This window comes from Balaenoptera acutorostrata, chromosome 1, assembly GCF_949987535.1.
Source record: "Balaenoptera acutorostrata chromosome 1, mBalAcu1.1, whole genome shotgun sequence".
NCBI lineage: Eukaryota > Metazoa > Chordata > Mammalia > Artiodactyla > Balaenopteridae > Balaenoptera > Balaenoptera acutorostrata.
The window spans coordinates 167,847,238-167,863,101 of NC_080064.1; the positions used below are offsets into that span (position 1 = coordinate 167,847,238).

The 15,864-nt window shown below is 35.4% G+C and overlaps 1 protein-coding gene across 2 annotated transcripts in view; it reads left to right on the forward strand.

The window, feature by feature from the left end:
• The window catches only part of AHCTF1 (AT-hook containing transcription factor 1), an 83,729-nt gene that overhangs the window by 18,758 nt on the left and 49,107 nt on the right, over positions 1-15,864 (forward strand). For both annotated transcript variants that reach the window (XM_057547694.1, XM_028162535.2), the window contains exons 4-12: positions 1,072-1,252; positions 5,276-5,483; positions 7,133-7,249; positions 8,592-8,676; positions 10,033-10,183; positions 11,880-12,012; positions 12,132-12,313; positions 12,743-12,804; positions 13,654-13,782. In XM_057547694.1, the coding sequence (XP_057403677.1) occupies positions 1,072-1,252; positions 5,276-5,483; positions 7,133-7,249; positions 8,592-8,676; positions 10,033-10,183; positions 11,880-12,012; positions 12,132-12,313; positions 12,743-12,804; positions 13,654-13,782 (1,248 nt within the window). The remainder of the gene's footprint in view (positions 1-1,071; positions 1,253-5,275; positions 5,484-7,132; positions 7,250-8,591; positions 8,677-10,032; positions 10,184-11,879; positions 12,013-12,131; positions 12,314-12,742; positions 12,805-13,653; positions 13,783-15,864) is intronic.

Below are 15,864 nucleotides of genomic sequence, written 5' to 3' on the forward strand. Positions count from 1 at the left end.
ACTGAAGGAATTGAAGAGAACATGCTTTAGTATTTATAGACATTATTACATAATTTAGAAAAGGAAGACAATCCATGAAATTACAGCTTTCAGAATTAGAAACACTAAGGAATGTTTTGTGTACTAATGAAATATTGAGAAAGCCAGGGTTTTGTCTGTAATAATAAATTACAGCCTGAAACAAACTTTAACCTTACATTAACACATAAACCATTGATAGCAAATTTCCTCTTTTCTTTCTAGGATATTCATCAGTGTTATAGTAGAAATCACCAAATACTTAATTATCAAATATCATACCTAATTAATTTTTGTGAATTAATAAGAAACAGAAGGAAAGCTAAGTGTAAACTAAAATACAGACTATTAGGTACAGACATTTAAAATTTGACTCATGAGATGAAGAGGAAGAATACAACTCCATAATGTAGCTACAGTATGATTTTCTTTAAGTAATTTCAGTCCTTGTTAAATGTCAGTGATCCAGTTACTGCCAAAGCTTTGTATGAAGTCCATTATAATGTAGCCCTTTTAAAGAAGGTTAGACCTCTTCAGGCTTTAGGGCATAAAAAGGACCTTTTTAAAAAAGTGTAAACAGTAAATTTTTCTGGAATGATTTATTTTTACTCCTCCTTAGAGGAGAGGCTATATACTTATACAGTAGCTGGTTAAGAGTTTTAAAGTGAGAAAAATCTAGGTTTCAGTTTTATACTTAATGACTGTGTGACTTGAATAACTCAGCTATTCTAAGCCTCAGGGTGTTCCATCTTTAAACAGGGGTAATTATATATAGTCTGATATCAAAGGGTTATTGTGAATTGATTAGCATAATGCCTGGAATATAGTAAAGTCTTGATAAACATCAGTTATTATTCCAACTGTATCATGTAATTCTTGTTATATCTGAACATTTCATTACGTTATTCAGATTTGCAAGTATCAAATGCAGATTTGTGGTTCCGTATTGGAAAATGTTAACATCTGTATAACTAATAACCTGCTTTAACCTCAGAATTTGTTGTGTTTTCTCACTTTGTATAAGAAAAGCAAATGATATATTCTGCTTTCTAGGTAACAGCTGTTGAACCTATAATTAATCATGGAGGAGCCAGTGCAAGTACTCAGCATTTACACCCAAGTCTACGATGGCTTTTTGGTGTGGCAGCTGTGGTAACTGATGTTGGACAGATCCTTCTTATTGACCTGTGTTTGGATGAGTTGTCAGGCAATCAGAATGAAGTAGAGGCATCAGGTAATTAATTAGTCATTCTTTGCTTGAAACCAGAAATTAAGCACCTGAGTATTCTGATGCAATGGATTGATTTTTTTTTTTAAATAGTCAAAAAATGTTATATGGAAACTTCTTTATGTATCTGTTTTTAAAAAATTGTTTGCTCCTCTTTTATTGTTTTGGGCACTATGGAGATGTTTTGCATGAGTTATTCTATTTTATTGATGAAGTGTTTATAGACTAAAGTAGGTCTTGAAAGAGATAGGGATATATTTCCAGATATACACTTGAATAATATATTCAAGTTATTAAGTAAATGCCAGAAGAAGGGCTGAAAGGTATAATATCTTGATCCTTATCAAACAGTATAAAATTATCCAACTATGTAGGATCTAACATAGTGTTTTTGGCATACTGTTTATGTTCCTACAGTAAGCCCAAGATAGAAATAAAGCAATAAATAACAGTAATTTAAAAGTCTTCCCTCACAAAATAACATCCTAAAATAGAACTAAAGCTACTTAAGTGAAGAGCGAGAATTTTCCCCCTTTAATACTAATGCATATATTTATAAATCTACTTCTCAAGTGTTTTTTGTTTTGTTATTTTTGTGATTTATGAGACTCTTACTTGATTGGTTTATGTAGGGAGGAGAGCTAACCTAAAAACTTCTAAAAATGTGTGTATTACCAATAAAGTTTCAGGAAAGGACTATTCCTTGAGGACCTTCTTGATTTTTAAAATAGTCCTATTGGGACTTCTGGTGGTTCAGTGGTAGAGAATCCGTCTTACAATGCAGGGGACTCGGGTTTGATCCCTGGTCAGGAAACTAAGATCCCATGTGCTGCGGGTCAACTAAGCCCACACCCTGTAACAACTGAGCTCAGGCGCCTCAACTAGAGAGCCTGCGTGCTGCAAACTACAGAGCCCACGTTCCCTGGAGCCTGTGCGCCACAACTAGAGAAGAGAAAACCTGCACGCCACAACTAGAGGGAAGCCCGTGTGCCTCAATGAAGATCCCGCATGCCACAACTAAGACCCAACGCAGCCAAAGATAAATAATATAATAAATAAATCTTAAAAAAAAAATAGTCCTGTAATATTAGTGCAGATCTGTTTATTTATGGATCAGCTAAGAAATAGATACAAATAATCAGTATTTTGTCCCAATTTATAATGAGTATAACTAATAAGAACTGTTGGTATGTAATAAAACTGATTAAAACTGCAAGTGGTAAAAATTATGTTTGACCAGAAATTAACTGAAGAAACAGATTATCTGATCAAAATTTAAATCTGCAAAATATGACGTAAAAAAGTTTGATTTGGTAGAAATAATGGCCACACATGCACTTAAGGCAAAAAAAATTCTCGTAATGATGGAAACTATACCTGGAAATTTGATATGTATTAAGATCTGATTGATCTTAATAAAATCCTGGGTAAAGTTTAAATGAAAAGAATTGATTAGTATAAATAACAGTAACTAAAAATGAATTTGTAGAATATTAGAAATGATTTAACTGCTCTTTGTAGAAAATTGATGAAGGAATTAGTCTTGATGGAGTTTTGTTCCAGAGTGGCTTGTAGATGATATCGCTATAGGTCTAAGCCTAATTAAAATACCTGTATTCATAATTAAAACTCTTCAGATCAAAATAGTAGAGCTGAAACATGCTTTATTTCAGGAGTCAATAGTTAGTAGTTAAATTCAACACAAGGGTAATTTTATAGTGAAACTCTCTGGATTGTAATCAAAGATCAGAATCTGTTTCTCAGTTATGAGAATTAGGAAGCCATTGAATTTTATAGCATACAAAAAGTTGAGTTTTGGGGTTTAATGCAAAATTAATTTTTTGTTTACAGAAGTAATTTATAATTCCAGCTATTTAGACTTCACTGAAACACACACAACATAAAAAATGAAGTTCCTAACATGATAAACATACTATAAATACTATTTTGCAACTTTTCCAAACTTAACAGTATTTCTTATACATCTTTCCATATCAGTGCATATAGAGTCTACTTTATTCTCTTAAATAAGTTTACAGTATTCCATTTATTAACTAGTTATTTTGGCAAAATGTAATCACTTGCTGTTTTCTGGGGGGAAAAAATCAAGCAGAATGGATTAGGAGGGTAATCATTCAAGTACAATGTGATAGGATTTTTTTCCCCCTTCATAACAGCGTTGAAGGAATCTGCTCTTGCCCAACAGTTATATCAATGAATGGGCCTGAATTTTTTTTTTATTTAAACATTTCAAACATCTTCAAGTAGATAGACCAGTATAAAAATTCCCACAAACCTGTTACCTAAATTCAAGTTAGTTTTCAAAATTTACCCATATGTGCATCTGTTCTCTTTTATTTCCCTTTTCCCCCCTTCTCTCTCTCTCTTTCTTTTTTTTTTTTATTTTTATTTTTGGCTGCACCGTGTGGCATGCGGGATCTTAGTTCCCAGACCAGGGATCGAACCCTTGCCCCCTGCATTGGGAGCACGGAGTCTTAACCACTGGACCACCAGGGAAGTCACCCTTCTCTCTTTTTTACTCTGTACTAATCTAAAGCAAATAACGGTTATTTTACTACATAATCATGATGCCGTTTACCACTGTTAACGACATTAAACATGGACTTACATTTGACGGTTTGCCTCTCGTGTCTATTTGAATTTAGAGCAGTCCTCCCTCTATCCTCTCCTTATTCATTTATTTATTTTTAGTGCCACGGACTTGCTGAAGATGTTAGTTATCTGGTAAAATGCCCCACATTTTGGAATTATCTGTGTGTCTTCATGTGATGTCATTTACATTTTGTATTTTCTGCAATTGTAAGTTAGCTCTGATTAGATTGATTTAACACTTGACAAGTATACTTCAGAAGTGCTGGGTATTTCATAATGTATCACAGCAGGAGGCACATGGTGTCTTGTTTCATATTCAGTGATCAGTGGGTTCAGATGACAATAGCATGATCCATCAACCTTTGTACCAGTGGTTCTCAACTGGGCGTGATTTTTTGCCCTCTAGATTTTTGGTCATATCTGGAGACATTTTTGGCCATTAATACTGGAGGGAGATGATGCTACTTGGCGTCTGGTAGATAGAAGCCAAGGATGCTGTGAACATCCTATAAAGCACAAGACAGCCCCCACAGCAAAGAATTATCTGACCCAAGATGTCAGTGGAGCCAAGGTTGAAAAACCATACTTTGTTGCATCCATTGAGATTGTTGCCTAGGTCTCTTGTGTCATTAGGGCTGCAAAAAAAAGATGATTTTAAAGTTCTGTTAATCTAAAGAATAATTTTCTGATTAACTAGGGCTATTTGTTCACCTTGAAATACAGTTTGTACAGAAAAGGGAGAATAAATGCTTATATTACTATTTCTTTAAGTACTAATTTTCAGAGTAAGAAGCTGGTACTCAGCTACTTTCAGTGTTTCAATTCAGTAAGGTCTCTTGTGAGTAAGGAGGGCAGGAACTCATGGGGTTTTATATATCGTACTTAATGTGTTGTATTCATTTTCATTATTGTCTTATGCTCAAAAATGTTCTGTTTTTGCTAACGAAGGCACCTTCGTGTAGTCTGACACATCCCCTCAGATTTTGATAGCTTCCTAGATTTCTGACACAGGATGTGCCCGGCTCGTCTTATATATTTTCTGCTTCTGACTTGGAACCAGCCGTTCTCCAAGGGGAATATTTAGGTTGTCAGTTCTAAATTTGAATAAAGAAACCATCAGCTTTATTGATGATTGTTAAGGAAATTGTTTAATTCTTTTAAAATAAAGTCTACTTTAGATAATATTTGATGTGTACTATGAGATTTTTAAGAAATCATACAATTAAATGTACTTTGAAAATTATAGCATTTAAAATAAAGGTGGTTATTTTATAGTTCAGTATGCTTTGTTATCACTAATCTTATTTTAATTGACCCCAGTAGTTTTCAGTTGCTGCTTGAATAATGGGCGACACACTTGCTTTTATGCTGTTTATAGTTTGTTAATCTTACTTGTCTTACTTATTTACTTATTAGACCTTGAAGTTATAACTGGTATCCCAGCTGAAGTACCACACATCAGAGAAAATGTGATGCGAGAGGGACGCCATCTGTGTTTTCAATTAGTAAGCCCATCAGGAACAGCCGTTTCAACCCTTAGTTACATAAACCGGACAAATCAGCTTGCTGTTGGTTTTTCTGATGGGTATCTAGCACTTTGGAATATGAAAAGCATGAAAAGAGAGTAAGTACAACTTTTTCTCTTTGATTATGTGATTATTGGTAATTTCTTTGTGAAGGTAACTTGTTCTCAATTACTAATATTTAAAAATTAGCATAAACAGGAAAAGATAGGATAATGATTGAATGACTATGTAATTTTCCATTGCATTAAATCATAACTTGGTATAATAAAGGAGTGACCTAGCACATGAATTTAGGTTGATTCAGTGTATTTAAAAGGCATTTCAGGGAATTTCCTGGTGGTCCAGTGATTAGGACTCTGCTTTCACTGCTGTGGCCCGGATTCAGTCCCTGGTCAGGGAACTAAGGTCCTGCAAGCAGTGTGGCTCGGCCAGGGGAAAAAAAGGCATTGCAGTCATTGTGGTGTTCAATTTGCCAGTAACTATGACTCTGTTAAGATAAACTACGTATTTGTATAGTATGAATTCCTTCAGAAGTACTTTTCTACATAACCATATGTGTAAGGTAGTTTAATAATAGTAGTTCTCAGTTGACAGAAAAACAAAAGCTTTTTTAAAAAGTTACAAAATACTGTGTTTAAAATTTTTTATGCTGTCAAAAACTTCCCCCAAGTATAATTATATTGATACTTTTTATTAATCTTTATGTTGTTAAAATTGCTGAGGAATTGACTCTTTATTGAGGGAGGTAAGGCACTATAGGTTTTAAGTCTAATCTCTGTTAAGAGTTAAGTAGATACCTACTTGTCTCTTAAGTTGTCAATTTAATATTTATTTCTTCTTTTTTCTTCCAAGTAATATTGGAATATTTTCTTGAGTAATTTGTCTTGCAAATGAGTCAACAAAATAGTCACCCTTCCAAACTTTCTGCTCCGTTCGTCTCACCAACAAATTGGTACCTACTTGGCTGTGTTTGGTTATAAATATTTGCCAAGTTTGAAGTGAAGGAAAAAGAGAGAGGTAGAAAATAAAAAGATTCTCATCTATACCCATTTTTTACTGTTGGGTTCTTTGATGATATTAGTGTTACTAGCCCCTTAAGTAAACATTGACTGTCCTTGCATTTCCTCAAAGTCAAATTTTTCTGCAAAGTGCCAGTGATGAAGTGGCAATGCTATTGCCTAGTAGCTCCCTATGGGAAGTCCATCTCAACTCTCTTTGTTGATACCTTTTTATCAGCTCTTGTTTTTGAATAGCTCCCAAAGGAGTGCCTGGAGAACCTGGCTTTTACAGTGTTTTCTTTAGCGCCATCATCTCTTCACTGATTATGCTTTTCCAGAGGGTTTGTGAGAACTCTTCAGATTCTAACTCGTTCTGTTGTTGTAATGGGGAAATTGACTCTAAACCCGAGCAGCTGAAATAGAGTGTTGTGGCAGTATTTCGTCTCTTTCTAGAGTACCTGTTATTGGGGAACTGTACATCATGGCATACGTTTACACGCCTGGAAGGACTAGTTCACGCATGTGTATATGCATGTGCTTTAGTAATTTTAACCCTTCCCCGTTCTACCTGGGAGGTGGGGTGCCATGGTCATTGTCTTGATGTCTTGTACCCTGTGTATTTTTGAAGATAAGACGATTGTATGAACAGCAGCTGCTCTAACCCAAATTCTTACATGAGGCATCTTCTTCCTTTTCACGAAATTGTAACTTAAAAGTATGAAGTGTACTGATTTTTGTGCCTATTATAGATACTACACACAGTTGGAAGGTGGAAGAGTTCCTGTATATGCTGTCACTTTTCAAGAACCTGAGAATGATCCTCGTAATTGCTGTTACTTGTGGGCTGTTCAGTCTACACAAGATAGGTAAGTGTGATACATATGGTTTTAAATACGTGTCAGGAATGGAGTAGCAGTTAATTTCTTTTGCGAAGCTTTGTACTGTGTTGTCTCTTTTTAGTGAAAGCGACATAAATTCAGTGAATTAGAAAGTGGTAGTTGAAATGACGTTAAAAGGTAAATGATTGTTTCTGCATGTTTGAGTAATTCTGAGATATTAGTAAGAAGAAATGGTGCTTGCTTGACCTGTTTAGGTGTTATTTCAGAGAGTAAGCCAATACACATGAGTAGGCAACCTCTTATTCCTTAGGCAATCTTTATGGCCTTCTATGTTCTCTCATAAGAACATTTTTTCTCTTTTATAATCTCATTCCTTTTTTCTCTTTGTTGTGTATGCCTCTCTCATTTTTATGTATCTGTACTGTGTTCTCTAGTCCCTCTACTTGCCTTTTGCAGTATATTCCTAGGGTTAATTCAGTTAATTTTTCTGTCTTTCATAAGCTTTAATTTTATTCCAGCTATAGCTTGTGAGAAATCTTTCCTTTCAATTTAATTTCAAACTGGTTAAGCTTGTTCATTTCCAATGCTAGGACAGTGTAAGTATTGATTTTCTCTTATTTTTCATTGGTGTTTAGGACTTTCTTTGATGATCAATGAAACAATTAAGTCTGTGGTATAAATGACATGATCTTGATAACTGCTCCTAATACTTTCTCTTCCCAAGTCCGTACATGAATTGTGGTCAGCTTGGGTTTTGGTGTTAGATGTCCTCACTTTGAGGTTTTGTCTTACGCTTTAGTGAATAAGTCAGTGAAGGAAGAATTGATTTGTCACTTTTTCAGTCCTGGAGGAAAATAGAAATAAAAATATAGAGACAGCTATTGGGATATTCCTCATTAAGTGAAATCCGTATTTCCATCCATCTGAGTGTAATGTGGGCTGGCAGCAGCTTGAGTAATGTGCCTTGTGAAGGCTCCATGTGGTGAATGAGAAGGGACGTTTATCTGAACAATTTTTGTATCCCATTTATTTTTTCTTCCAATATTGCCTAAGTAAAGCACACCTATTGAAGAAAGGGAGAAGGAATATTGGGTAAATAGTTATAGTCTCAGCCACATAAGATGTCACCTAAAATATGCAAGCAACATAAGCTTTAGTTAATTAGAATCAATAAAGAATTAAATCAGTTATTATTTCAAAGGACTACATTTTGTGAAAACAACCAAGTAAAACTAAATTCTTTACAGTGACCTCAGTTTTGTCACATGCACTCAATATTGTATGCAGATTAAATTTATTTGGACAATAAAAGGTACTTAATGCATTAATACGATATTATTTCTCCTTAGCTAATTTCTGTTTCTTTCAGTGAAGGGGATGTTTTGAGTTTGCATCTGCTTCAGCTGGCCTTTGGTGACAGAAAGTGTTTGGCATCAGGACAAATTTTATATGAGGTAAATGGTAATGGTAGTATGGGTTCAGAGTACCATTTTGTTCATTGTTTGCCTGTTTTAAGTCTTTGTTTTAAGATACTGAGATATTGAAATGTTATTCTTCTATTCAAGTTAATACCGTATTCGTAATATAATGGAAAAAGTATTAGATTAGGGATCAGGAGACTGGTGTTTTACCAAGGTAGCAATCTTAAAATCTTTGGGTGTCATTTTCCTCTAAAATGAGGGGATTAGACAAGGCTCAAACTTGTGGCCTAATTGGTAGCCAGGAAAAATAACCCCACTTTCTTGCTCTAAGATAACAAGCAGTAAGCCATGGGGTGACTTTATAGTCTTGTCACTTGCAATTGTAAAAGAGGATAAATGCATCTAGCGTTTTAGATGACTATTTTTCTGGCTGAATTCTTGAGGAAATAGTGGGGTGCTGCTAGTAGCCGTATTTGGTTAGCCATCACATTAACTTCTCTAGAACAGGCTTTCTTAACCTAGTATTTGATGGTATGTGGTTGGGTTTTAGGGAATTTGTGAAGCCCCTGAATTATGTGTGGCATCTTTATGATCACAGTGTCCTCGTCGTCCCTCTCCCTGCCCCCCAATCCTCCAGTTCCACATCTGTGGAGTCAACCAATCTTGGATCAAAAATATGCGGGGCGGGGGTGGGGGGTGGGGAATTCCACAGGGTTCCAAAAAGCAAAACTTGAGTTTTCCGTGCCACAGCAACTATTTACGTAGCATTCACGTTGTATTAGGTATTATAAGTAATCTAGAAATGATTTAAAGTATATGGGAGGATGTGCGTAGGTTATATGCAAATATTACTCCATTTTATATGAGGGACTTGAGCATCCACAGATTTTGGTATCCGAAGAGGGTCCTGGAACCAATCCCCCATGGACAGCAAGGGACAACTGTATGCATTTTTCTGGGGAAAAATTCATAGCTTTTGTCAGATTGTTACAGGGATCAGTGAACAAAAATTTAAGAACTACTGTTTTAGAACAAGAACTTAAGTGAAAACACAGAAGTAGGTTTGCTGGTCTAGAGTATACGTATATATAATTTTAATGCTTAGGTCCAGTTTACACCCCAACCAGTAGTGCATGAAGGTTCCCGTGTTCGGTAGCAGCTTTAGAAGATTTCTTGGTAATTATTTTTGAGAGACTAAATTTAGTCTTTTTATTTGTGTTTTATGCTATATAAAATTTTAAAACCCTTTTCAATAATTTGTTCTCTTCAGTCTTTTAACTTTTTTTTCTTTGTATTGTAAGAAAACTCTTTTAGAGAACATTTAATTTTAGAATGACTTTTTCCTAGAATCCTATTAGGATATAGATTGCTGTACGTTTTCTATTTCAGGGGTTAGAGTACTGTGAAGAAAGATATACACTGGACCTCACAGGTGGCATGTTTCCTTTGAGGGGCCAGACTGGTAATACCAAACTTTTGGGATGTCAAACTGTAGAGAAATTTCGATCTCATGGTGACAGAGAGGAAGGCATGAATGAAGGTTGGTTAAAAGTACTCTTATTATATATCATGTGAATACTTGATTTAAGATTTATCTTGATTTAAGATATATGACAGGTATTGTTTTCTATAGTTCATTGGAATACTAATTGTGGAATTTATTCAGATCTGTATGAGATATGAGGTATGTCCTGCTCTCCAGATTGCCATGTGTAGAACTCAAGAATTGAATAGATTAAGAAAATGAAGAACCCTTGTATTTTGATCCAGCTCTCAAAACAGACAGACATACAAAAAAAGGTCTCTAGTTGTAACTAGTATGAATAGTCTGAATAGTCTCTGAATAATGTTTACCTCTGTATTTTTTGAGACGTATACGGCAAACATGCTTTGGTTGCCTTGAATTTTTTGTCTCCTTTAGTGTTATTCCTTCTTCCTGGTAAACATCCTGGCATAGTGAAAATTGCATAGATCTTAGAATCCAACCAACATGGATTCAAGTCCCAGCTCTGTCACTAGTTGAAACCTTTCATAAATTATTTAACATTTGTGACTGAGCCTCTTGTTTCCTTACCTGTGAGGGGAATAATACACTTATACCTTCTGCAAAGGGTCGGTTGTGAGGATTGAATGTGATAATGGGATAGGTTTATTCAGTTCTGGGAATGCTCAGTGGGGCCCTGATTTTGTTTGTTCTTATTGGGATTCATTCTCATGGTTTAGCTCATTCATTCCAGAGATTGCCTCTGTCCTAGTCCCTGCATCTGTATTTGTGATCCATTCTTCACATCCAGCTAAACACGTCAAAACAGAACTTATCAAACCCTGTCTCTTATTCCCCACTCACATCTTCTTTTTTATATTGCCTATTAGTTGTGCCTCAGATTTTTACTTTCCTCTTTCCTTCTATTGATCTCTTAACTTTGTTCCTATCCTTCTAGGCCAGCCACCATCCAGGTACCTATCTCCCCCCACCCCACCCGTTACCATATAGCTGGATCAATCCTTCTCAACTAGAATTCTTCTAAAGAATTAAGCCCTAAAGCCTGAAGGCATCCATTTTAAGTATTGATATTCTCTGGTAGCAGTGACATATTCATGGGAGAATTTTCATTCAAACTGTTTTCTACTTTTCTACCTACAATACCTCAAAGTTGCCAATGAGTACTTTTTAATAAGGTCTTCTTGAAATAGAAAAACAGTCAACATACAAGTGAATGAATCTCTTCTTATAGAATAAATGATAGAAATGTGTCTTGACAAATCAAATCAAATATGAATTAAGCCTCTTGGGCTTCCCTGGTGGCGCAGTGGTTGAGAGTCTGCCTGCTAATGCAGGGGACACGGGTTCGAGCCCTGGCCTGGGAAGATCCCACATGCCGCGGAGCGGCTGGGCCCGTGAGCCACAACTGCTGAGCCTGCGTGTCTGGAGCCTGTGCTCCGCGGCGAGAGAGGCCGCGGCGGTGAGAGGCCCGCGCATCGCGATGAAGAGTGGCCCCCGCTTGCCACAACTAGAGAAAGCCCTCACACAGAAACGAAGACCCAACACAGCCAAAATCAATCAATCAATCAATCAATCAAACATACGCATCTGATTCAAGATCCTCATTAAAAAAAAAAAAAAAAATATGAATTAAGCCTCTTAATTTATGAGGAAGTCTTGCTCTAATTTTATTTGGGGGATTTATTTTGAGATTATTTGTTCTATTTTTTAAAATTATCTTCTTTTCTTTTAGCTCTGTCTCCTGACACCAGCGTTTCAGTCTTTACCTGGCAGGTGAATATATATGGACAGGGAAAGCCTTCTATATATTTGGGGCTTTTCGACATAAATCGTTGGTATCATGCACAAATGCCAGATTCGTTAAGGTATGATTTTTCTCTCTCTCTCTATGTATATATGTATGTATTTATTTATATATACATATATAGGAATTTTTATGTGTAGCAGTTCATTGACTTAATAATTGTGTAAAATTTTCTTTTAGATCAGGAGAATATCTACATAATTGCTCTTATTTTGCATTGTGGTCACTGGATTCTGTTGTAAGTAGGACTTCTTCACATTACATCTTGGATATATTAGTACATGAGAGAAGTTTAAGTCGAGGAGTTCCTCCTTCATATCCACCTCCTGAGCAGTTTTTTAACCCAAGTACTTACAACTTTGGTATGTATTTCTTTAACATTACCTTTTGAGAAAAATAACATGCAAGAGTATGTGTTTGTATTTGTGCTGTGTGTATGTGTATGTATAGTGTATTGTTCATTTCTCATTGTTATTAGTTAATATATGGATAAGTTAGGAAGTTAACTTGATACATGCACACAAGAAGTTTAGTGTTTATATGTTTTATAGAGAAATTATCAGTATTTTGAATTTGCTAGAAAAGATTAACTTTCATATTAAGTGCACTTGTGATAAGGTTTGGTATCTTGTTAGGATAGAAATACGTGGACAAATTACTTAAAAATTTATTGTATATAGTAATTCCATACCTTGCCTAGGAATCTGTAATTAAGATAAATTTTATTGTATTAATACCATCCCAAATATAATATATAAGTGGATTTTTTTTAATCTTTTTTTTTTTTTTAGATGCCACTTGTTTGTTAAACTCAGGAGTTGTTCATATAACTTGTAGTGGTTTTCAGAAGGAGGTAGGTAACAAATAACAACTTGGATAGAGTGTTTCTTCTTGAACTGAAGTCAGATCATGGATTTAAACTTTACTTAGTGTTATTTATATAAACTATTGTTTCGTCTTAAAAGGTAGCTTCTGCTAGGTTTGTGAGATTGGCAGCTAGTAGCATCAGTTACTGATGGCAGCCTTCTAGGCTCTAAGGTATTGGGATGTTTTTAGCAGCTTTAAATGGATGTTAGCTCCTAAACCTCAAGCAAAAGTAAATCAGTGCTTTACTGCATCCCTTTTTATCCATCCTCTTATTTCTCTTCCTTCTCAGAAAGCTTATGGGTAAATAAAGTAATGCAAAGAAGGTACCTAGCACAGTGGCACAGTGACTGGGCCAGAGTGGGTTATGACTGTATGTTGAAAATACTTTTCCAGGAAAACACAAAGTAGCAGACCCTTTAAATGATAATCAGCTAGATGTGGATGAATGCCATATTTATACTTCATATCAGATCTCTTTCACATTAGACCAAGAGGAATAAACTGCAAGATTTTTCCTTTGTGTATTAAGTTTGTTAAGATCTGTTACCAAGTCTGTCAGCTTTATAGAAGGTAACAGGGTTACCTTACAAATAAACAACTTAAAATATCCTTATCAGTAGTATTATTTGAAACTAGCAAGCATTGGTTACCTCAAGAACCTATAAGCACTTTTCCCTGCAAGAAGTACAGAAATGTAGTCTTCCACAATTTTCATTCAGTGCCTTCTAGTTGTATTCAAAATGTTAAGTGTAAAGTAGGGTGATGAGTTTATTAGTTATTCTTAAATGTGATTATTTGAATTGAATAGTGACTGATATTAATCAATCTATTATAGACTTTGACTTTTTTAAAGAAATCAGGACCATCTCTCAATGAAGTCATTCCTGATAGTTACAATCGATGTCTTGTGGCTGGCCTTCTCTCACCAAGACTTATTGATATTCAACCTTCCAGTTTAAGTCAGGTGAGAGATTTTTAACTCTGTTGTTTCTTTTGGATCACATGTTATTAGCTTTCTATTATAACAAAAATCTATTAGATAATTTCTAAAAAGGTAGATTAAGTAGTATAATGCCAACTCTGCAAGTCAGTAGCTGTGGTTCTTGGGTTTGGCTTGAAATTCATACCTGCAGGACCCAATAGGCCTAACTTGCCACCAGGTCTATAGGCTAGGAAACACATCATGGCTGCATCAGGCATGTCATGAGTAGAAGTCATTATAACAGTCGAGGGGCCATTTTCTAGCCCCCGGAGAGAACAGCATAGGTGCAAGAGAATGAGACCACATGAGTGGAAACCATCTTGACTTAGGTGAATCTCACAGTCCATAGCCACAAATTAGGGTTCCCAATATCAGCTTCCCTGGGAACTTGTTAGAAATGCAAGTTCTTGGTTTCTGCCCTAGACCTACTGAGTCAGAAACTCCAAGAGTAGAGCCCAGCAGTCCGTATTTTAATAAGCCCTTGAGGTGATTTTGTGATGGTTTGAGAACCACTGCGCTACAGAAACAAGTGTCTTGTGAAAGCCTCTTAGTGAAGATTCCAAGTTCCTGCAAAACACAAGACAGTTATGGGGGTCAGACTTAGTCATGGAAGCCAAAATCTTAATTTCCTAATGGATATATAAATAAAAATATTGTAAAATCCACTCACAGTTTTTATAGTCCCAATACATTTTACCAGTCAGATGATATTCTTAAACAGTGTTGCCTGGTGACAACTTATAATTCACATTTATTTTAAGTTGGTGTTTGCTAGTAAAATGTGCTTAAAGAAAGTAAACCAATCCCAGGTCATTTTCCTGTGGGGAAGGAGAAAATGTTTTATTAACTTTCCCCTCAAGTAGTGTTTGAATTAAGTTATTTAAATAATTGCAGGTATGTAACATAATGAATTGTTAGGGCCTTTTAAATATCAGACGAAATGTAAATATTGCTGCTGGCGATTTAACACCTGCAGTTGGAATTTAATACCTAATTTCATAGAAATAAGAGAAATATTCAATACTATTATCATCAGGAGATTTTTTTTTTCCTTTCTCTCCCCTCTCCTTTTATATTACTGTACTGAGCAAATATTAACTGTGCAGTCATTTACAGTCATCCCTCTGTATCCACGAGGGATTGGTTCCTGGATCCCCACAGATACCAGATTTCAAGGATGCTCTAGTACCTTATGTAAAATGGCATAGTATATGCATGTAACCTATGCACACCCACCCAAGTACTTTAAATCATCTCTAGATTAAAGTACTTACTACAGTGTACATGCTGTATAAACAGTTGCTGGCACACGAGAAATTTTTGGAACTTTCTGGAATTTTTTCCCCCTGAGTGTTTTCTGTCTGCAGTTGGTTGAATCGTGGATGAGGAACTGACTGTGGATATCTACATAAACATTTTCTTCTTATATAACTTTTGTTTTTTCCTGGAGTTTCCAGATGGCCTTAACAAAAAATCAGAAACCCTTGCCTAGCCTGTCATTCACAAAACCTTAATTTTTTCTTTTCAGTTTGTTTTTGCTCTTTGTAGAACCCCATTAGACAAATGTTGACTGTCTGAGTTGATCTTAGGTTAGCTTATCTTTGCTTTCCAACTGTTTGTCTCATTTGCCTCTGATTTTATTTTCTGGGAGATTTCTTCATCTCCCTTTCTTTCTTTTAGATTTTAAAAATTTAGCCCCAATTTAAAATTTCTGTGAGCTCTTACTCTTTGATCATCCTTTTTTCATAGTATTCTGTTCTATTTTATGGATGAAATATCTTCTCCTAGCTATGTATGTTTCAGGTTTTATTTAGTTCCATGTATTATCTCTATTTTCTCTGGAGTTATTTTTATTATTGTAGTCTTTCTGATCTGGTGGCTATCCTTAAATGTTTGGTGGTTCTTAGTTACCTTTTCATATGTTAAGTGAGTCAGTAACAGATTATAAACTGTCTTTTGTGTGTTTTGTGTGGATAGAGTTCATCCAGAGGTGTCTTTTACTTTAGGATGATAGATTGGATGTGCACCATTTTAGTTGAGAAACGCAGATTTTTTTTCTGGGGC